This window comes from Neofelis nebulosa, chromosome 1 (assembly GCF_028018385.1).
Source record: "Neofelis nebulosa isolate mNeoNeb1 chromosome 1, mNeoNeb1.pri, whole genome shotgun sequence".
Lineage (NCBI taxonomy): Eukaryota > Metazoa > Chordata > Mammalia > Carnivora > Felidae > Neofelis > Neofelis nebulosa.
Window position 1 is genome coordinate 81,503,189 of NC_080782.1, and position 23,763 is coordinate 81,526,951.

The following is a 23,763-nucleotide window of genomic DNA, read 5'->3' on the forward strand; positions in this document are numbered from 1 at the left end:
AAGTATAAATCTTTACAGATACCAAGATCACATACTGAAACTTCAGGTCCAGTATATGTTGTGTTATCTTCTTCAGTTTCTTCAGGTCCTCCTAAAGTGTCTACTAAGTCATCCAAAGCGGCATCCAGGTCTGACTAGAAAAGAAAGAGAGCAGGTATTTAAATGCTATTTGTAATACATATTTCACTTCTGATTTTTTAACTACAAAAAAACCAAAAATTCTGTGCAGAAAAACACCAAACATCAAAAGTTCTTCAAACATTAAAATAGTTAAAATCTAGTCTCTAATAGACTTTATTATGTAAGGCCCCAGAGTACACATTTCAGGTTACAAAAAACAGAAAGCCATATTCAGGTAAGAATCACAACAACTTCAGTAAGTCTAATGGCAGTAACTACAGAACAAACGAATGGCTCATTAAAGTTCCCATTCCAATGTCCTCAGTTAAAAAAACAAAAACAAAGAATAACGATCATATAACTGTATGCAACAGGAGAAATTCTTTGTATTCATTCCTTATCAATAGTTTGCCAGAGTTACATATTTACAAAGAACTCCAACAAAATGTCTATATAGTACCTCTCCCAAATAGAATCTATTTCAAAGATGGATTGCCTGTGTTCCTTCATTCATTTGTGGTTTTTTGTTTACTTGCTTGCCTAAAGAAGTCTACAAAACAAATTACTTGAAAGGGATGTTAAGCTTATAAGACGTGACAATCTATTCTGTCAATATGGACTTTAATTAGTATAATGAAGGAGTGCCTCCATCCTATCTCTGAGGTTTAAAAAGACTCATTGTGAAGAATATGCTGAATTTAAAAGGGAAAACAAGAATTTGGGAAAAGACCCTTTATTTACTTAACTCAAGTTAAAAATGATTATTTAACTTTTTTTTTTTTTTTTTTTCAACAACCGTATTCCCACTACAATTTTAGGAACTCACCTGATCATGTAATACAACTTGGGACCTGTTAACTTTAGACCGATTCATTTGGGAATTTCAGAATGAAGAAGTGTCTTAAATTCTTTAGTCATACCTCTGGTTAAAGAAGGTATATTTGCAAGAGAGAAACTGTAATGTAAACTCCACCAGATGTAACTAGAGTTTTCAGAACAGAAGGTTAGAATATAAAATGTTACAGAGGTGCCTGGATGGCTCAGCTGGTTAAGCGTCTGACTCCTGGTTTTGGGTCTAGTCGTGGTCTTGTGGTTTCGTGAGTTCCGGCCCTGTGTCGGGCTCTGAGCTGACAGTACAGTCTGCCTGGGATTCTCTCTCTCTCTCAGTCTATCATACCCCTCCCCTGCTCATGCTGTCTCTATCTCCCAAAACAAATCAATAAACTTAAAAAAAATATTTTGAATGTTACAAACATACCTGAAAAAATTTCACAATTTTAGCTTATAGCAATAATTCATGAGAAGGGTCTTTAAGTTATCCTACCTCATACAGTTTGCCCTTAAAAAATCAGATCCGAATAAATTTAGAGGCTATAAATAAATAAATATCTCAAGTAGAAATGCACTGCTATCTTCATACCTTTCCAGATGGTTTACCCGGTTTGGATTCAACTGGTACAGCAGACGTTAATGATTTCTTTTCTTTTTTCTGGTGGATTTTAGAAAGAAATAAAAACTTTTTCACATATTTTTCTTCAATGATCTAACAAATTCAAATTACTAAGTAATTCAACAAGTTCAATGATATTACATATTTAAAAATGAGTCTAATATTAACAGCATAGATCATATATTGAACATCTGCCTCTGTGCCAGACATGTTGTATATGTCATATCCTTTTCCAGAACAGCATAATTTATTTCATTTAGTGATGTGGAGAGCAAGACTCAGAGATGTGATATAATTTTTCCTAGGTCACACAGTAAAGGAAAAACCAAGACTTGAATCCAGAACTGCCATCTCTTTCTTCTTTGCTCTTGGTTGCCTCTCCAAGGGCCCACAGTCAGCCCACAGCACCCAAGAATTTTTTCTCTAAGTGGCCACTTCTCACTGTTGCCCTTTCAACCTTTGCCTGCACACATTAAGACCTCTCACTCCCTGACTTAGCATTTCACTATCCACTCCTTTCTTCGTCTCCCTAAAATGTTTCAGTTCCTCTTTCAAACACTGCCGATAACTCTCCAATCTGCAATCTCCATGCTTGACCCACACATAATCGTTTCTGAAGTGTGATCTCAGTAAGCACCCCTAACCCAACACATCTCTCACAGCAGCCATGACTGAGCACCACCCTAGGGCTCCTCTGACATTTGTGCCATCATTCTCTGCCACTCCTGCTGCATTGCCCCCAGCCCTACACATTCCACGTTTCTGCCTCGCACTGGTGGCCCGAAGCAAAACCATTCTCTAGAGCCAGGGCCAAACACTTGCAGGGACTGAGAGGAAGTAGACAGGTAAAGATGCCAGGTTTAAGACAACAGAAAAGCGTCCCATGTGGAGGTCTCTGCAATGTGGGTGGCAGAGCATGAGGGGTGGAGAGCACACCAGCTCTTATGCACTGCCCACATGAGTCTTCAGGCAGGCCACCTCTTCTGTAGCTCAGTAATGTCATGTGTGACACAGGGACAGTAACTGCACCTCCCTCCGGGGGTTATGAGAATTAGATAAATTCATCTATCAAAGTGTGTTTGGTCTATCAAAGTGTGTTTGGTACATACTAAACACTATGTAGGTACTCGTTGGATGATTAAGTGCTAAATAAGTGACCACCGCTATTGTTAAAAACACCGCGGGGGTCACCAGGGTGAGAGCGTGTATCTGGGCAACCAAATCCACTCTGAGGATTCAACCACAACCTTATGCAGGTATGCATTCTTATTTGTTATCCCCTCCTTCCTTCCTCCTCCTCTCTGCCCCCTCTCTTCATTCTCCTGTCCTTCAGAACAACATTCCAATTGCCTTGCTACACATCTCTCTCCAACATTTCAATTCAGCCTATCGAAAATCAGGCCACTTTTGACCTCAACCAGTTCTCCTTCTGACCTGTCCACCATCAGTCGTAACCAGGGACCAGGTCACAATTTAGGGAGGCACTCTCTCTCATCAGAGCTGGCCCTGCACTTGCAGGAACCAGACAGTGCCCCCCTGGACTCACTTTAGGGTTACCAACCTAGCTCGTTCAGATCTGAAGCCCAAGGTTATCTCAGATACCTTTATGATACCTTTGCCCACTGCAGCCAATTCTTTTCTAAAACCTGAAGATTTCACTTCTGCAGTGCCTCTGGCATTTCTCCCCACTATCTCATTCTATCCCAGCTCTAATTTAGGCTCACTCAGGACTGTGGTCACTCAATCCCGCAACTCAGTGCACTGCCACCACTCTGTGTGTTCTCTAACCTCCAGTGTGTATCCTCTACTGGTTAAACAGCTACCACTCATCTCAGCACTATCCACAGCAGTGCCTGGACCTGTCTTTCTGGTCTTACAGTCCCACTGCTCATGCCCCATGTGCCCCACCCTCAGTGGAATTCACTTTGTACCCAGAACACATCTCACAATTTTCCACTCTGGTGCATCTGCAAGCCTGCAATCCTAGCTACCTACCCTTCATGCCAAACTCAAACTGGATCTACTCAAAGTGTGTGTAATCCTGCAAACAGACAGAAGCCCTCCATTCCCCACCAAAGAGCTTCTAGTGGGAGCTTGTCTTAATCCGCCTTGGAATGCAGTCCCAGGGATTCTGTCTTCTTCCCGCCCCTGGATGCGCTAGCCTGCTGCTAGGGTGTCCTGCAGTCACACGACAGTGCTTTAAACATGCTAAGTACCCCAGCCCCAATTGAAGATCTGATCAATCTCACTTCAGGGAGATGGATCAGACAAACAAAGTGAAATGCTTTGCCACAAGTTCAAGCACACCAGACTTCCACATATGCCTCTCCTGTTACTGGTTAGCTTTCACTTTTTCCCTGGCTACTTTATATCTAGCATAAAATTTCAAATTGATAACATTTTTAAATCTTTTTGAACAAATCTAATCTTCTGTCTTAAATCTAACCATTTTTCAAACGTTTTCATCTAAGTACCCCTCCTTGACAACAGAGAGTAACATTTATCCTTAGAGTGGGGAGGGGGTGGGAGTCTCAAGAAAATATACAAGAAAACACATTTTTTTTTTAATATGAGTATTTTCATTTAAAGGTTTATGTAAATTTTGCCATCACTCCATAGAATATCTGCATTAGTTTGCATACAAACTAATGTGTCTCTTCCTTTTCAAAATCTGAGAAAAACTGGTGTTTCAAGATGTGCCATACTTTTATCCTATGACTTTCCTTACCATCTAGCCTGAAGGGGGACACTTTTCCTATTTTGAAAATCAGGAAAATAGATAAATCAATACTACTTTTTAAAAAATTCATTTCTATCGTCTTAGTTTTGCTGCAATTACTTAATTGGGGCTTCCAGAGAAGTAAGTAGCATTTCTAGGGAGACATGGCCTGTAAACTGATTAGTAACTCTGCCTTGCTATGGGTAGAAACAGTAGACTACTTCTCATCTTACATTTCGAGGCTAGTATTTGAAATAGCTCTTCAAATGATCTAAAGAAGACTTGCCCATCATTAGTCAGAGGGGCATATATACTCTCTCCTGAGAGGGCTGGGATGTCTCCTTTGAAAACTTCCCCTATCAACTCATGTATATGTCATGACTGCTTGTTATTTACTCATATCTAGATAGATGCTCTCCAGGTTGAAAGCTGAGAGAAATGCTTATTCACATATGGCAATTTTATTTGCTTAATTTCAAAGCTATAAATATTGTTGAAAGCAGGGTCTGAGTCAACTCACATTTTAATTTTCTTGGTACTCATACCAGGCCTTACACATGGCAGGTGCTCAGTAAATATTTACTGAACACATGAATTCTCAAATCAGTTTTGGTATCTTGCTCACTCTGTATCTTTTAGATGCATCCTCTTCTTCACTAAATTTCACATAAAGAACAGTGCTGGGTTTTACCAAATACAGGTTATTTGAGCATGGTAGCACCAGATCCCTAAATGCTTACTGAGAACCAAACGAAAACCCAGGTTGTAATGGGTCTTCACCGAGCACGCATTTTTCATAAAAGAGACCCGACAGGCAGTGAGGCCCACATACACTTCATGTCTGCTTAGGTGTGCTTACCTTGTTATCTGGTTTGGCAGATGCTGCAGCTATATCAGCAACACCTTCTCTGCCAGCAGAAACTGCATCCTGTGATTTAGTCTAGAGGGGATAAAAAGATTAACAGAACTAAGTATCTTTGAATGACTGTTTTCAAGATCAAGCATTTCAAGTATCACTACTGAGCCAGTTATAACTATCATGGACACAGTGCTGAGGAAAAGGTTACTAGCTTCTACTACACATAGTACAACAGTGGGGACCACATAAGGCTGGACTCAAGAGCTACAGAGTGCACGCAGGTGTACAAATTTTGAAGGGGCCAGGTAGGGACTGTGATAAATTGTTATAAAGTTGTAGCCAATTGTTGCCACATAATCTGATGTTTCAAGAAGCTGGAAATTTGAATTTTATGTGAAACATTGTGACTTGAATTGTTGGCAATGCATTAAAAAATTTTTAGTAATACCGCAAGCCAAACAAAATAGAACTGAACAAAACACATAATGGCTGCCTTTAAGTGATGAGCCACATTTGTGTAACCACCTTTTATCAAGTCCCTTGTCAAGCAGGTCTACTAGATGTCTTCTAAGAGCTCTCAATGGAAAAGTTCTTCTCATAAGTGTTTATTCTTCAAAGAGTTGACCTCCATTAGCTGTGCATGGAATCTATTCCTGATTTTTTGGCTCTATAAATTCACCTCTTCTACAACGAAATTCTAAACACGTCTTTCAGAGTTCCATGTAAAGAGCAGATCATGCAGAGCATCTGTGCTCCTAACTCTGAGAAGAGGGCCCAGGTGGCAACCAGTACCCCAAGCTTCCTGTCCATGAGACACCAGAGTCTGCTGCCTTGTAGTCATGACTGGGCACTGCTGGGAAGTGGAAGAAGGCTGGACTGAACTTCCCCTCAACCAATCTGATGTATTTCTTGAGCTTTCCAGAGCCCCAAGTTTCCACAAGGTTATTTGCAAAACCAGTAAAATGATAGCACCAAATCCTTACAATACAAGGTATGTTCAGCATAGCTCCAGAGATTCAACTACACATGTCCATATAGATAGAGGACATGCATCTTATTCTCTAGTTGATGGTAGTGTTTTCCTATCAATCTGAGAGGTATACCTTTGGTTTTGTTGATTTCTCAGATGTCGACTGCTCACTTGATCTGGAAACTGCTTTTTCATTATGAACATGCTTGCTTTCTATATCTGATGCATGCTTGGGTAGGCTTTTTGGCTGAAACACACACACCACACTGTTAACAACACAACAAATATTGATGCTTTCCTCTATGAAGTGCGAGCGTTCATAGGACATTAATAAATTGCAAATCCTGCTACTGCCACATGGTGGTGCCATTTTAGCCAGAAAAACAAATAAATGAGAGTTCAGAATTTTATCCCTCACACACACAAAAGGCTTCACCTACCTATTGATAACAAGTCTTAATGATGATCGCTTACCTCTTTGTGTTCCCTTGGCTTTATTTCTTGGGTTTTTTTCTCAGGAACCACAGATGGCTGTTAATTTCAAAAGATAAAATCTCAGTTACATTACAGTCCTTTCTTTTATTACTTCCAAACAGGCTCAAGAACAGAACTCCAAATTAGACCCTTTTGCCTCTCTTGGGAAAGGCTCACTTAGAGGAATACACATGTGCTGCTTGTCAATAGTTATTCTACCAACAGCATGATAATGACAGTCATAAGAGTAATAAAAAATTAGCATTTCATTTAGAATGATTTTTCAAATAGGTATGTATCTCTAATTTATTGGCTGTTTTTCACAATTCATACAAATCATTGTAAACGCAAGTCTATTCACAGAGACGTCACATGATCACTGTGACCTTTGAGTTTGTTGATTGGGAATCCTACTCTAGATTCTTTCTTTTAAAAATCTCCCTTTGTAGGGAATGAACATGGTATTTCTGCAATTTAATGATTTATATAGTCTTTTCTGTGTTACAAGTCGAGAAGGAGATATCACCAGAAACCTAATTCTCTTGAGATTGTGTAAACAACCAAATGGAACAGCAGATGATTTCTACCTTGCAGCTCAATTCTTCCTCTATAGTGGACTATAAGATTATCATTCTGAGCGGTCAACCCAAAGGAGCTACATACAGTCAGATAAGTTCACCTTCCACCCAGATGACCTCCCCTTGCCTGCATTTAAAGGACATCTCTGTGCTTTCCCACAGGAAGCCTTGCAGTCTTATCTGAGTATTTGCTTAAGCATGCTTGAAAGAAGTAATGTGCACCATCGTATGTAGGATAAACATTTGCCTGCAGACACCCTGGGGTCCATCTTCACATGGATACAGATTGGCTTTCAGTCTAGACAGCCATGAGTCAGGGAAGCCACTCCCAAGGGAAAGTCAGAGTTGTCTCCTGAGAAACTGGAACTCATTCCACAAACTGAGATAAGACTGTTAAGATAAACCTAGGATCCTCTTAGCAAAGACTCTCATCTGTAAGTCATCTAGGTGCTGGGTTCAAAAGACATTTACTCTTGATGTCCCATTTTTAAAGTAACTGGATACTCATTACCCTTTGTCCTTTCTCCTTGGTTCCTACTGCTTTTTTTTAACAATGACTTCAACTATAACAAAAATCTAGACCTGAACAAAATGCCTTCTGAAATCTATTGTTTTCATTTACAAAATAAATTCATTTTAATGTATGGATTTAATGTTATAATTATTCACTTATGCCCTATAAAATGTTTAAAAGGGTAATCCAAAATTAATTAAATTAGCTGACAAAAAAATCCTTTTACCATTCAGTAGCACCAATGGAGTAAATTGGTTATTCATTATTATTGCTAAGAATCCAAACAACTCACTAGTTGACTTAAATTACTTACCTTAGTTGATTGTGACTTGTTTTCAGGTTCTGTTTTTGCAGCCTAAACTCAAAAAAATAAAGAAAAGAGGGAAGGAATTACAGAAGAAAGGAAAAAAAAGACATAGTTTATAAAGTTTAACATAGATTTTCTTCAACTAAGAAAGCTTTCCAAAGGAGATGATTTTGATCTAAATATAAGCTTTCTGAGTTAAGTTTACTATACTTTTCTTGGAATTTTAACTGTTTAGATAAACACGTTAAGTACACTAACACTCTGCTCTTACTTTTAGATAGCAATTTACATCTTATTTTTGTTATGTGTACCAAAGATATGTAAAAATTTATTACTACAAACACTGTAGCTAATATATAAGCAAAACAAAATAAAAATCTTCATCCTTCAAAGCCAATGATATGACTGATCTTTGTGTGAAATACCACAGGTTTTGGCTGTCGGTGTGAAACAATGGGATGGTGACAGAGCCAAGGAGAACAGAAAGCAGTGACATTTAGTTTTAGTGCCAGAATATGAGCGATAGGTCACCAAGCCTACCACAGAGTCCGTGATGGGTGAGTTACTGAAGATCTCGAACTGTAATTATTAGTGCATGCTGAGCAGATGAGGCGACCATTAGCAAACAGAAATTTCCCCTAGTACAATGAACCACATCACCTGTTTTTTGGGTCTTTTCTTGCTGGGGGAATGCTGTCCTTCCATCTGTTTGCTGATTGGAATAGCCTAATACAAGAGCACAGCCCCAGGTGTGATTTTATTTAATCTGACAGTCAAATAAGTATCATGTATCATTGGGCTAAATGTTTATATCGAGACTCGTTCTACTCCTCTACTGCATCTACTCCATGCGTATGTATGTAACTCCAAGAAGTGGTAGGCACTAAAATTCTAAAGCCTCAAGCAAATATTGCAATTTGGATTTACTTTTTTTTCTGTGATAAAAATCTATAAAATCGCCATTAGTAAAACTAACTTCTGACCCCTTTCCTTCAATTTCTCTGTGTACAGGCTGATTGGGCCATTTTCTTCCACCTATATTTATAATGCTTGGTTATGACCAAATCAATAGTCATAAGTACTGTCAAATTTTTTCTGAAATTTTATAACTATCCTGTAAATAGTACATAGATTAAAAAAAATTTTTTTTTTAACGTTTATTTATTTCTGAGACAGAGAGAGACAGAGCATGAACGGGGGAGGGGCAGAGAGAGAGGGAGACACAGAATTGGAAGCAGGCTCCAGGCTCCGAGCCATCAGCCCAGAGCCCAACGCGGGGCTTGAACTCACGGACCGCAAGATCGTGACCTGAGTTGAAGTCGGACGCTTAACCGACTGAGCCACCCAGGCGCCCCTAGATTTTTTATGCACAATATAATCTAAAGTTCTAAGAATGCTTCAGAAGGTCTCATTGTGACTTAAGTCCTTTACTGGAGTGTTTTACTCAGTTTTACCCAACCAAAGGTCATTTGTGCTGAAAAATACAATCCCTTAAGTACATACATGCATTCTTGGTATAGGCAAGATGTGAAAACTGGAATAAAACTGGATTAAACATTTTTGAACTTTTCAAAATGAAAGATGAAAAATTAGGCCTAATATTTCCTGTCATTTCTTTCCTTTTTATCTATTTGGTGGTGTTAACATAAACTCCTATTTTTTATCCTATTTGAAAAAGCCAACACCAAATACCCTCTTGATGTATCATGGCTTGTGCTTCAGCCATGAAAATACAAACATTCCTCCTATAACGAACGGACCCTCATTATACCAACATACATATTGTTTGAAAAGGAAACCAAGTTCATAACCACACAAATCTTTTTAAAGGAATTTTAATTTGGGATCCTTTCAATTAGGATCTTTGTTAATTAGTTTCTGTATTTGCTACTATGCTTTTTGAATTTATGCAAATGAAATTTATTAATGATTATTAAGGAAAACAAGCAGCTGGCATTGTAGTGGTTTAGATCTATGAACAGCTTCTACTTTGTAATTTGTCAATCAAGATGTTGCAAGGAAGAACTCTACAAAACAATTAAGAATTTATGCTCACACATGTAAGTAGTTTATAATGGAATATTTTTATTAGTAGTTGCTAATACATTTCCCAAATTTATTTTTGGTGAAGGTGGTGGTGCTTAACATAATAGTGATGACAATAATAACTAATGCTTATTGATTACCTCTTACTATCAAGGACTGCTCCAAACTTTACATATGCCAACTCAGTCCTCATAATAATTCTATGAGGGAGGTATCATCATCATCCTGTCATCATCATCTCCACTTCAGGGATGAGAAATTTAGGTACAAAGAAGTTAAATAACTTCCCAAGGATACCCATGGTAGAGCTGGGGTTTTGTGTTCTCAATCACCACACTGTACAACATTGTCTCTCCAGTGTTAGACAGCTCCTACTGGGCATCTGCTGTAGGACAGGCACTAATACCCTTAATGTTTGTTTTCTTACATAGGCTTGTGAAACATGTACTATTATCCAAACTGTACAGATAAGGAAACAAAAGCAAAGATGTGTTTCCGAATACCATGGCTGATATGAAATGAGATTCCACACCAGGCCATCTTTTTCCATTGTTCATGCTACATAGTCTTTCAGGGATTTTATCCTGATTAGAAATCTGACCTTCCATCCTAACTACAGCAATATGACCACTGATTCTAATGCACCAGGGGCAAGAGAGAAAGAACTTAGATCTAGACATATCCTTCCTCTTCAGAGGTATATGGACTTTTATTTGAAAGGTATGGAACACAGGATTCAGTATAGGTATTATCTTGAATTAACATCTTTTTTCTAAAAGCTCAAAATATTTGAAAAAATACACTCAAGTTCACATTCACAAAAATCTTCAAGAGAAGGCTAGTATGTTATGACACAAACATCACAAAAACATTGTAACTGAAATCCACCAAGAAAGGGAGTTGATGCCAAAAGTGGTCCTGACTCAGCCATTGGTGATATTTCATCACCAAGACACTTATTTTGGTCTCTCCCACTTTTTCCCTACTTTCCCCTCTCTCTCCTCCCCTCCTCTAGTTCTGTAGGACTTCCAGGAATTCTCGTGATTAATCCTTAGCAATGGTTGAAGGGTGTGTGGACACTTGAAATAAGCACTGGTTCTCGAAACGAAAGTCAGGGGCAATGGACCAGAGTCAGGCAATGGGTCAAATGAGAACCAAAATAATAAAAAAGAAATCCTAGATTTGTGGCTCTCCTTTCTTTAATTTTTCACAGACTCTGAACTCAATGATAATTTGTTATTGGTTGATGCTTTTCCGATAGTCTGAGATAAGTTTTTTTTAATATTCTAAGATTAAGCTTGGTCTTCGTAAACAGTGACAACTAATAGATGAATAGATCAGGTAATGTATATTTTGAAAACAATTTAAAAATTCATGTAAAATACTAAATAAAAACAATTTTAGATTAAATTTTTTTAAGTTAAAAGAAATGCTAGATAACATTTATAAGAGATTTGAATAGTATACTTCAAGATACTTACAATGTCCTTCAAAAATAGCTGAACATGAGGAGCACCTGGGAGGCTTAGTTGGTTAAGCATGAAACTTCAACTCAGGTCATGATCTTATGGTTCATGAGTTTGAGCCCCACATAAGACTCTACAATGACAGCTCGAATCCTGCAGCCTGCTTAGATTCTCCGTCTTCCTCTCTGCCCCTCCCCTGCTTGCATGCTATCTCTCAACAATATTTGAATTAAATATTTAAACATTTTAAATACTTAAAATCTAAATATTTAAAATAAATATTTAAAACAAACAAACAAACAGCTCAACAAGACACTATAAGATCTCCCAACAGCACTAAATTACAGTGCCAGTACTAAGTTTTGATATAGGATCCTACTGGGATAGCAAAGTAACATGGAAGACAGAAAGCAAAAAACATGTCAGTGATTTTAAACAAGAGCAACTTAACAATAATGGAGCTGGGTTAGCTTTTAAGGGCACTAAAGGATACTGGCTCATAAAAATTAGTTAAGAGCTTCTTGAAAACGTGCCCGCTTTAATTCTCCACCCCAATTGTCCAAGAAACACAGCTTGAGATACAGTAACTAAGGGAGAGGGTTAAGGCAGCTTTAGCCAACTCTTCAGAACTAGGCTTACTCTATGTGATAACTCCACTGTACAGCATTCTTTTTCTACTGAAATTCCAAGAAGTAATTATTAGAATAAATCCCAAATAGAGCTCAAAGTTTTATCAATAAGATGTTGTCCCATAGGACTAAAATTTCACAAACTTAAGGAAGTATCTAAAGTAACCAGTATTATGTCACTTGTTTCATGTTCACTTAGTATAAATTTTCTCATTTGTACACTAAGTTTTATTTTTTTTTTTTAATTTTTTTAATGTTTATTTATTTTTGAGAGAGAGACAGAGTATGAGTGGGGGAGGAAGAGAGAGAAATGGAGACAGAATCCAAAGCAGGCTCCAGGTTCTGAGCTCTCAGCACAGAGCCCAACGCAGGGCTTGAGCTCCCTAACCATGATCATGACCTGAGCTGAAGTTGGATGCTTAACCAACTGAGCCACCCAGGCGCCCCTGTACACTGAGTTTTAAATGGCTAGAATATTATAAAATAAGAATATTATTATTTTAATAAGAAGCATTCATATTCTTCACTATATCCAGAAAAATGTACTTAGTTCATTTTATAATTTAAAAACTCCATCAAGCCTAGAACAACAACAAAAAGTCTCTGGATTACCTCTCTTGTCTAGATATTCTAAAACAATGTAGAAGTGCACAGATGATACTTGAGGTAAATATTAAAAGGAAAGGTGGGTTTCCAAAGATCTCTATAAATTAGGAAGAAAATGTTTACTTCCATAACTTAAGCTTGTTAGGACATATAACACATTTGTCAGTCTACATTTGTTTGGCTTTATAAAATAATCACTTAAAGGCATTCACCAAAGTACACCCTTAAAGACTATTCATACCTTGCTGTCTGTGGGATTCATACTGGAAGACTTGCTGGTGGAAGCAGAAGAAGCTGACACCTAGAAAGTAAAGAAAGAGAAAGTCTGATTCTGGTTAACCTACAAACACTTTGTCTTTCAATTCCTCTTAACCATACTTGTTCTTAACTCTACCTTGGTTTTACCTCTTCTAGAGTACAACTCCCACAAAAGTCCAGTAGGTGGTCTTGCTCAGTGGGCAAAGCCTTTACAACCAGATCAAATGGGTGCAAATTTGGGGTGTACTACTTACTAAGTAATCTTGGGCAATTTTCTGATTTTTAGTTTCCTCTTTCTCAATTTTTCTTTAGTAGATAACTATCTTATAGGTTTATTACTACCTGGTGCATAAGTGCTCAGTAAATATTTTAATTATTGTCTGCCTTATTTTTAGGAAGAACACAGACTTTAAAACTTGACAGAATTTTGTTCAAATGTGAGCTCTGCCAATTACTAGCAGTCTTAGTTTCCTAGGTATATAAAATGAGGTCAATGTTGGCTCTTTTGCAGGGTTTTAGGTATTTGAGATAACTAAATGTCTGGCATATTGTAGGTGCTTATTAAATTACTAATGTATTAGTCCCAAGATATTATAAAAGACAGAAAGAGCAGGATGTAGCACTAGAAAAGACTCAGGAAGATCAGAATTGTCCTTTCAGTGTCACATAAGCAAGAGAAGGTGGGAATGGTATTGCAAAGGCAATACTGCTGTATTTTATGTCTCATCCAGGCTCCTCCCTGCAGGGCAAGAGGTGATGATGATAATTGAAGTTTCAAGATACACCATTCCTAGGGATGCAAGGGGATGGTGGAATTAGTCCCTGCAATCTAATCACCCAAGTAGCAGGGAGTGCATCTGGATACTTGCATGGTACTGACTACTAGGATAGTACTTAACTTGCATTACCATGGTGAATATTAAATCAACCCTAGTTTATTTGGGAATTCCAACCTAGGCTCATTTAAACCTCCATAACATTTAAGTCTGTTAGGTTTTAAAGCTTAGGGATTCCATCTGGCACTTCTTAAGTAACTTACTTCTTAAGTAACAGGCTGTCAGTAAACAGCTGCTGCCCTGCCAAGAATACCCAGAGCCTGTCTCTGATGTCTGGCTCTGAGCCATTTCTGAGGCTAAGTCCCAGGGCAGGAGGAGCCCATGCTTGTTGGTTTCTTCACTCTCGCCACCCCCACACACTACCACTCAAGGTGACTGTATGAACCTGCTATAACCCATGGACCGTGAACAAAATCACCTTCCCCACAGACCTCACTTACTGTAGAGTATGTTGGTGCTAATAGTAAATTACCACAATTTTCAGATAAAAGCCCAAAGTTTTAGTATACTGATTTTTCAAACAAACTATATGAACTTTATTCCTGAGCACTATTAGGCACCAATAAGGCACTCCCTCACCCCAAAATATACCACACTTGGTCACTGTAGCAGGCGTGGAGTAGTGTCTCTCACATTCTCTTTGGGATAAAGAGCTAGAAAATGTACCAAGGTAGATTTTCCCATCAAATTAAAGGACAAATACATAAATATTCATTTTTCCTTGAGATTTTTTTAATCTGTGAGAATTAATGAATCCATTTGCCACAGCCCATTCCTTCAATGATTTCCCTCAATCATATAAAATCAAAGACCAAACACTCTACATGAAAGTGCTTTTTACGCTGCAAATCCTTAGGTAAACATTATTTCTAAACCTCTATGTTTATTAAAACGTTCCTGAAATCACATAGCCTTGGAATATCCAATCTGCCTTAAGCAGATAATTAAGCAATAGCTGGATGTGATCCTCAAATCCTATAAAGAAGACTTTCAAAGCCCCCCCCCACCCCAGAACAGTAAAATCTACATGGATAACTATAAATATGCATGGAGCAGGTTATCACAGGAATTTAACTGAAGGCCTTGGCCACACCTGTTCTCAGCACAAATCCCTCCATGAAAGTTCTATCCCATCACAAAGGCACTAAACATTTTGAAAGTGAAATAGGACAGCTACTTCATGGGATCAGAAAATAAGGAAAATAATCCCACCCCACTGTGAATCCATTCAACTCCAGGGAACTGCGGTTTGTTTTATTTTCTTCTATTTGTGAAAACAATGAACTTTTAATATTTGTTATCTCTGGTGAGGGATTGAATACAGTTTCATTTTAATTCTGTACCATTTAAATTTCTGATCATGTATGTGAATAACTGATTGTTATTGAAGAGTTTATCCATAAAGCTCTGACTTGAAGAACTTTAAAGATAAACCTTAATATGTGGTTTTAAACAGGTGAAGAAAAAGATATCTCACAGAGGGTAAGTGCCTTGTCAAACATACCCCAGTTCACTGGCTCCATGTGTATTTACCCAGAGTAAGTTTGTGCCAGGTACTCTGTCAGGAGACAGGAACACGGTGGTGCAATTGCTAGACATGTTCCTGTCACTGCGGAACTTTCAGCCTCATCAGACAGGACATTAATAATCACTGCAATAATTACTTGTGATAAGTGCTATAAAGGAAAATCACAGGTTCCCATAAAAACATAGACTTGGCAACCAGAATTAGTTCAGAAGATGGTCAGGACAGGTGATGCTAAGGAAGTGACATCGTCATTAAAATATAAGGGGCATCACCCAGGCAAAGGTGGGGATTGTTGGGGGGGTGGTGGCTAGAGGGGCCCTTTGAGCTGTGTGTGCCAGGGTTGGGACCTAGGCCACCTGACTTCTAAGCCAGTGACTTTCTGCTGCAGGACTACCACAGCACAGTCCTGTTAACATCTAGGGACAGCCAATTTTAAAGCACAACCATCAGGGGCATAGTCAGTTAAGTGTTCAATTCTTGGTTTCAGCTCAGGTCATGATCTCACAGTTCGTGGGTTCCAGCCCCACACTAGGCTCAGTGCAGAGCCTGCTTGGGATTCTCTCTCTCTCTCCCCCTCCCTCTCTCTTTCAAAATAAATAAATAAGCTTAAAAAAAAAAGCACAATCATCAGCACTCATACATACCAAAATATCACTGTGGGATCAGTGCTGTCAGTCAGAGTAAAGTGTAGCGATTACAATACTCTCCATCTCAAATGACCGACACAAATCTCTTTACATCCAGAGTATTAGTGGTCATTTATAAACTTAAAGAATAAATCAGAGTAACAAAGAGCAGAGAAAAACTATCTTTTTATAATCATTCTCCATCTACCCATTCAACAATTGCTATTTGAAAAGGAATGAGCTAGGGGCTGAGTACATACAATGAGGAAGACACCATCTCAGCCTTCAGAGTCTAGAGTCCAGAAAGACAGACAGCAGGTTTTTGTTACAACTGAAGTGCTCTAACAGAAGCAGGAAAAGAGCCCTATGTGATAAAACAAATGTTTGGAGTTCTACATCAGCTTCAGGCCTGCCTCAAATAATCTTGCTGTATCATCAAGTTGCATTAAAACAAACCAATGCTGGTTAAGAGTAAATGCAACCTGGAAAAAAAAAATAATTCTGTACTTAATCAATATGGCAGGTGTTTTTTAGCATTATTCAACAAAATCTCTTTAAATCTGTTACTTGCTACAGTAACAAATTTGGAAGTTTACTGCAGTAAACAATTCCAGATAGGAAGGGAAGATGGTATGCTTTTAAGACCCTTGGAAAATAGAAACTTTCCTTTTTCACGTATATTTTGCAAAGGTCTCCCAGAGTCCAGATTTTTAGCTCTCTTACCCACTCTGGACAGATTAATCTTCCTACATGGCATTCTCACCTCTAAGTTTTCCATCCGAAGTAAATCAGTGGTGACTCCTGTTGCCCACTACCTCACACTGAAATCCGTTCTCTTGCCTTCAAAGACCACCATGCTCCAATCCCTCCCCATCTCCCAAAGCAGAAAAGCAGCTTCAGGCAGCCAGCCTATCCCTTCCTTCCTCAGTGCACACCTCACTCAACGCTCCCTTTATGTTTTATTCACACAAATGCTACTGGTTGGCATGCTTCTCTTCCTAAAATATCCAAACCCCACATGCCCTTCCTTTCAGGTGCATCTCACTAGCTCTCAGCCCCAGCATTATAACCTCCAGCATTACAACCACCACGAGCAGTCCTGATGGGCATCTTCCTTGTCTACTTCCAGAACTTTATATAATCAGGTAACCACATAACTACCTCAGGAATGGTCTCCTCCACTAGATGGGGTCTCTTTGTAAGAGCTGTCTGTTGGGTGCATGCACCTGCTGACCCCACTCTTAATCATGGCAGGTTTCTGGCCATACCTTTTCCTGGATTCTGCAGGGTTTCTGCTAAGTACCAATCTCAACCTTCGTGTGGCGCCTGAGTGACTGCCAAGCATTGTGAGCTCACCCAGACCCTGCTGAATGGCTGGTACTGGGCAAGTTAAGGGCTCCCTTAGGAGGGTGAGGTCCTAGAGGATTTGCTCATCCGTTCTGCTGCCATTAAATCTGGCTGATGAAAAATATTACTTCCTCAGCTCCTTAGTTCTCTATTACAAAACAGAGTCCCCTCCCTTGCTTGGGGGTGCCTGAAGACTTACAGTTCTTGGCAGGTGCTGCTAGCTGGCCTCCCCAGTTCCCCTCAGGTCATCTGGCCTCGCCTTACTCTCTCCCCAGGCCTGGCTGGCAGACAGCAGGCCAGCAGATGAGTCAACAGGTGCTCCTGAACTTGACCCATCTTCCTGTCCCCACCCCTCCCTGGCAAGAATCCCCCTTCCCACATCCACCTGCCTCTGCTGTGGAGTTACTAGAACACATGCCATACATATGCACATGCCTCGTCTACCTGCTGACACACCTGCAGATCCAGTCTGAATCCCTGACCATCCTCTCCTTCATGGCTGCTGTGCCAGAGCAATTCCACAGTCTCTCATCCCCACTATAATGTTTCCTTCTGGAAGCCTCTTCCACTTGCTCCACTCTTCTCTGGGTTTTCATCTTCAGTCACAAGCCCTCTGCCTTCTCTCTTACATTGTTGCTCCCTTGGAATGCTGATTTCTCCTTTGACTTTACCATTTATTATGTGAACAATTCTCTATACCTTTTCAGCAACCCTACTTTATCACCCAACTATCTTATTTTACCTTAAAATGAGGACACTGAGACAGATGAAGGCTCAGCTCCCTGTTCCAGCATTTACTAATCCACATTAACCTCCTGTAATCCCCATTCCCACAGCCTTAGAAATGGTAGTAATACCACCTGCCTGTGGAGTTGCTGTAAGTGCCAAATGATGTAATACAGGGAACTCATTTGGCCCCGAATCACCTGGGTTAAGGCCCAGTGCTGGTTCCAGTCCTTGTCATTTCTATTTCCACCCACACTCCCAGTCTAATCATGTACCTCCCACACCTGGATTACATCATGGCCCTTCTAATAGCTCCATACCCTGTTCTCCCACCCTCTGTTCTACCCCATTCTCTAGCTCCCAATTCTTTGTCTATGGCTCCCTAGTTTATCTGGAAGAAAAAAAAAAAAAAGTGTACCATGTTCTCATTGTGATGAATTCATAACTCTCAATGGCTTGCCACTGTGTCCTAGATAAAGTCTAATGTCTTCTGCCTAAACTTTAGACTCTCCATTTGGCCTAACCTACTTTTTCCACTATTTCTCTCACCATGACTCCTACCCACATCTCCCCTCCATCAAGAACGGTGTCTTTCCTGTCTCACAGGCACCTCAGCAGGCAGCATAATTCAGTGACTAAGAGTGTAAGAGGGGGCTCTGGGCTCAAGAATGTCTGGTGGAATTTCAGCTGGCATTGAATTCATGTGCAACCTCAAACAAGTTACTATGCCTCAGTGTCCTCATCTGTGAAATGTCAACAGTACCAATATTCACTCCATTCAGGTTAGTAATAAGTGAGTTAATGTACATGAACTAGTTATAACATTGCTTTGGCCAAGTGGTAAGCAATGGGCAAATGCTAGTTAGTATTATCACCATCATCACCATCATGCTCCTTTCCTCCTCCGGGAAGAGCAAGATGAGATTCCCAGATGCCTAGGAAGACTTTTCCCTGCTCAGGCCCCTATCCTTGAAGATTTAGCTCAAGGTACAACGCCTGAATCAGCTTTAGCTCATACTATCTCCTCAACCCCTATATCCGTTTGTACTTCTCACTTGGACACTCAATCACATGCTGTGTTAGAGGGTTACTGAGCTCATTTCTAAGTATATGTCACGTCTTATCAATGAAGCTATAAATTGATCATTTCTGCTCCCCACAGTGTCTACCATAGTGCCAAGTATATGGTATCAGACAAGATATAAAAAATAACTGTTGATTCCAATCTTTGTTTCCATCTTCTAATTAGCCATTAAAGTTTCATTCTAACACACACAGTTTTAATACCTCTTGTTTTTAAGCTTGAATCAAGAACATAATAAATTAGAAAAATTAAGTTTCAGTCCATTGGCTTCTCAGTGGCCATGACTCCACAAACAAGCACATTAAACCTGCTAAGCATCTAGCTTCCCACAACTGGAACACCATGCACCCTACAGAGTAATTGTGAGGGTCAAGTTAGATACCAAATATTAGGGCAATTTGGGTAAAACACAAAACAAATATTAAGCATTTTCTAAATTAAATAAGTAACCGATTTTTAACTTTTAATACTAGTTCTGTTAGATGCACAAGAGAAAACCAAATCATTTGTTACCGAACCACAATAAGATTATTTAATAACACATTTCAAATAATGAAAGAAAGAAAATCATGGATTTCTTATAAACAAGTTCTTTCCTCACAAAACTTATAAGACAGACCTGAACTTGAACTCCACAAGGTCAGGGGCCATGCCTGTCTCAGTTGCTGCACATCCCCAGAGCCTGGCAACAATAGTTGCCTAACAAGTATTTGTTAAATTATGAATTTGTGCATGAACAGACACAGGAGTATTATCTGATGGCTCAAATGCAATATTACCTAAGTTTTTACTCAATCATCAGAAATTTTATTCAAAGCACAAGTCAGAAAACTGGTTAGAGAAAACAAAATTTAAATATCTAGTCATTTCTAGCACCAATGTCTTCAACCAGGAGTTGTAAGACTTTAAAAAGCACATAAACACACAAAACCCTGAGCCACTTCCTGTAAAACACCTGGAACAAACAACGGCAGCTGAAGAGGAGCTTTCTAAGGAAAGCACTGATATTCTTCAGAAGTCCCATTTATGGACCCAGGTTACATTTTTCTTTCTGTAATGACACATTATTCACTTCAGGAAATAAATATTCAGAGGTTTAAATTAGTCTATTGTTTGCCATGCTGTCACATCATGACACACATTCTTGCAAAGTCTTTAATTATTTAGCATAATAATGGTGCTTTTAAGGAGGACTTCAAAACAGTCACCTAACAATAGTGTTTAATCAGGACACAAAACATGAATCCAATGAAACACAAACAATGGATTATCTATGAATGAAGTAGAGACTTCTCTTTGGGCGAGAACATGCAGATCTCCTTATGACACTAACTTATACCCCAGCATTTATGCAATACAAGATAAGATCCATTGCGATAGGATCTTAAGTACAACATGATGTAACAAGAGATCAGAAGAGGAAGACTATTTCTGAGATGTGTGTTTGGAAGACGGTTAGGAAAGGCTTCACAGAAGAGATTGAAACTATTATTTATTGTAGTGTGATCAACCAGCCAGGTGGGGACCACAGAATCTTCCATGTGTTAGGAAATGTGCCAGGAACTGTGACAGGTGCTTGTGTATCTGATTTCAGTATATTTTCATAAAATCCTAGGAAGTAACCATTATTATCCCCATTTTATAAATGAGAAAACTAAGGCTCAGAGAAGTTAGGTAACTTACCTAAGATTACACAGTTAAGTGGCAGGGCTTGGATTTGAGCACAAATATAATAGTAATGCCAATCAACTTTGCAATAATAAGTGGACTCTTTCTTCAAAAATTAAAATACTGTATTTGAATTTTCAACAACAACAACAACAACAAAAAAAAAAATGGAGATGGGGGCTGAGCCAGCACAGTCATTCCAAGTGAGCAAAACAGCTTGAGCAAGACTCAGAGGTGGGAAGAGCTATTCAGTCCAGAGTGTAATAGGCTAGATGAAGTAGAGTACTGAGAAATGAGGCAATGAATGTGAACACTATCTGGGGAAAATGAAATGATTCCATCTCAACTGAGTACACAGCACATTCACGAAATATATTAAAATGGACACACAGATTTAAGATAAAAATAGAAGCCTGAGCACTTCTTGCTCTGGGAAGTGAAGAGCCTCATGAAGTTTTGGCCTCTGATGCAACATGTGGGTAGATCTCAAAATAAACAGCCAAACGTTGCCTGGCAGCCAGGACAATAGCCACAGCTGATCTGTGAGCTAAATCCACACCAGAGTTTATAGAAGTTTTGGCCACACCCTGGAAGCACCTGATTATAAGCATTGACACTGGATCACCCCAAACACTCAAAAATAATCCACAAAAGGTATGAAGTTGAACTCCTGGTCCAAAGCAACTTTCACTGTTTTGCAAACTCCAACTTTCCCTTTTTTTTTGTTTTCTTTTTTTCTGGAGTGATAATTATTTTGTGGGCAAAGGAAATGGGCATGCCACGAAGCCTAGTTTAGTCATCAAAGAGTAGAAAAGGCAGCATTTTTTCCTGAATTTGGGTTCAGACTGACTGACCTTGACAAGCCGTGTGACCCTGAGCCTTAGCCTCCCTGGAACACAGTTTCCTCATCAGTAAAATGTCAGGCTTGAATGTTCTATAGTTCAGCAACTCTGATATTCTAGCTACAATGATGTGAAACTTATTGAGTAATATACCCAATGACAGATGTGCAAATAGGAAATACTGGTGGTTAGTCCCTGGAGTCCCATAGACCTGGGGTCTAATTCCAGCTGTGTAAATTCAAGCAAGCTGCTCAACTTTTAATTTGTTTAAATGGGTACAAAAACAGTGAGGATTAAATGATGGCATGTTTATAAAGTGCTTGGCTCAGTGCCTGGCACATAGTAAGGAATTCAAATCAGTGATTTTTAAAAATTTTATGAACACCAGCAGCCTCAAAAGTTTCTCTTTCTTCACTCTCACAATGGTAGAGCAATTCTGTGGTGACCACTGCTTGGAGAAGTTACACACAAATGTTATTTGCCTTAGGATAAAAAGAGTAATATTATTTTACATTATTGTATTTTCTTTGGATTCAAATGTATAGCCTGTTTAGATCTAAGTTCCAATCAGTCAAGGAAGAGGAATCTTGGTAGCAGGAACACAGATTTGTACAAATCATAAAAGATTATGAGCTCATTAATGCATATATGGTTAGTGAGGATATGATTTGTACAAAAAACAATTCTGAGCTCTGCTGAACAGCTGTCTCAGGGCCTTTTAGCCTGGCTTCCATCGGGCTTTCAAATTCATTCCTTAGGCATGGACCTAATGGAGAGTGAGAGAACTTGAGAACTTTTGTGAGTCCCTGTGTTACAAAACCAAGTACAAAACTCAGTATCTACAAGGATGATAGACTCTAACAGAAAACGAGAGGAAGTTTGTGAAGAAATACTGAGACCAAACCACACCACTCATGGGGGAACTGAAATACAGGCCTGTCACATGACCATCCAGCTTCCCAGTGAAGCACGTTCTTAATTAGAAGGCTTAAATAACAGGAGCATCTGAGAGGCTCAGTCAGTTAAGTGTGCACTTCGGCTCAGGTCATCATCTCATGGTTCTTGAGTTCAAACCCTGCTTCTGGCTCTCTGCTGTCAGTGAAGAGTCCGCCCCAATCGTCTGTCCACCTCTCTCTGCCATTCCCCACTCAGGTGCACTCACGCTCGCGCTCTCAAAAATAAATAAACATTTATTAAAAGGCTTAAATAGTAGGGATTATAACAAGGTTCCCTTGTCCAAGCTGATTTTCAAATAATCAAAATGAAAATGTGAAATGAAATCAAATGTCATTGTGGAAACCATACAAGCAAAACAATTTCACAAATGTCTGACAGCAACTTTAAACTTTTCAAATATTAAAGAGGTAGTGTTGTTTAGTGGTTAGGATAATGGCTCTGTAGCCAGACACCTGAGTATGAATTCTAGCTCTGCTACCAGTTGTGTGAAATGAGCAAATTCCTTAATTGCTCTTCACCTCAGTTTCCTTGTCTGTTAAATGAGAAAAATAACAACTGCATTTCACTGCATTTCATCCCACTTTCCCCTAAGGAAGAAAAAAAAAAATTAATGGACAGAAGCCATGAATAAACACTTTTCCCAAGAAGACATCCAGATGGCTTAACAGACACATGAAAAAATGCTCAACATCACTCATCATCAGGGAAATACAAATCAAAACAACAATGAGACACCACCTCACACCTGTCAGAGTGGCTAAAATGAACAACTCGGGAAACAAGAGATGTTGGCAAGGATGTGGAGAAAGGGGAACCCTCTTGTACTGTTGGTGGGAATGCAAACTGGTGCAGCCGCACTGGAAAACAGTGTGGAGGTTCCTCAAAAAGTTAAAAATAGAACTACCCTATGACCCAGCAATTGCACTACTAGAAATTTATCCAAAGTATACAAAAATGCTGATTCAAAGAGGGCACATGTACCTCAATGTTTACAGCAGCACTTTCAACAGTAGCCAAATTATGGAAAGAGCCCAAATGTCCATCAACTGACGAATGGATAAAGAAGATGTGGTGTATATATATATACAATGGGATATTACTCAGAAATGATAAAGAATGAAATCTTGCCATTTGCAACAACGTGGATGGAACT

At 39.1% G+C, this 23,763-nt stretch overlaps 1 protein-coding gene across 12 annotated transcripts in view; it reads right to left on the bottom strand.

Annotated features, from left to right (window-relative positions):
• Window positions 1-23,763, bottom strand: part of CAST (calpastatin) — a 108,401-nt gene that overhangs the window by 37,179 nt on the left and 47,459 nt on the right. For 7 of the 12 annotated variants that reach the window (XM_058726623.1, XM_058726560.1, XM_058726592.1 and 4 more), the window contains 8 exons: window positions 12,980-13,039; window positions 8,652-8,717; window positions 7,998-8,039; window positions 6,593-6,649; window positions 6,252-6,365; window positions 5,149-5,229; window positions 1,541-1,609; window positions 36-134 (listed from right to left, as the gene is read on the bottom strand). In XM_058726623.1, coding sequence (XP_058582606.1) covers window positions 36-134; window positions 1,541-1,609; window positions 5,149-5,229; window positions 6,252-6,365; window positions 6,593-6,649; window positions 7,998-8,039; window positions 8,652-8,717; window positions 12,980-13,039 — 588 coding nt within the window. The remainder of the gene's footprint in view (window positions 1-35; window positions 135-1,540; window positions 1,610-5,148; window positions 5,230-6,251; window positions 6,366-6,592; window positions 6,650-7,997; window positions 8,040-8,651; window positions 8,718-12,979; window positions 13,040-23,763) is intronic. The other 5 variants (XM_058726612.1, XM_058726602.1, XM_058726581.1 and 2 more) reach the window with 1 other exon arrangement.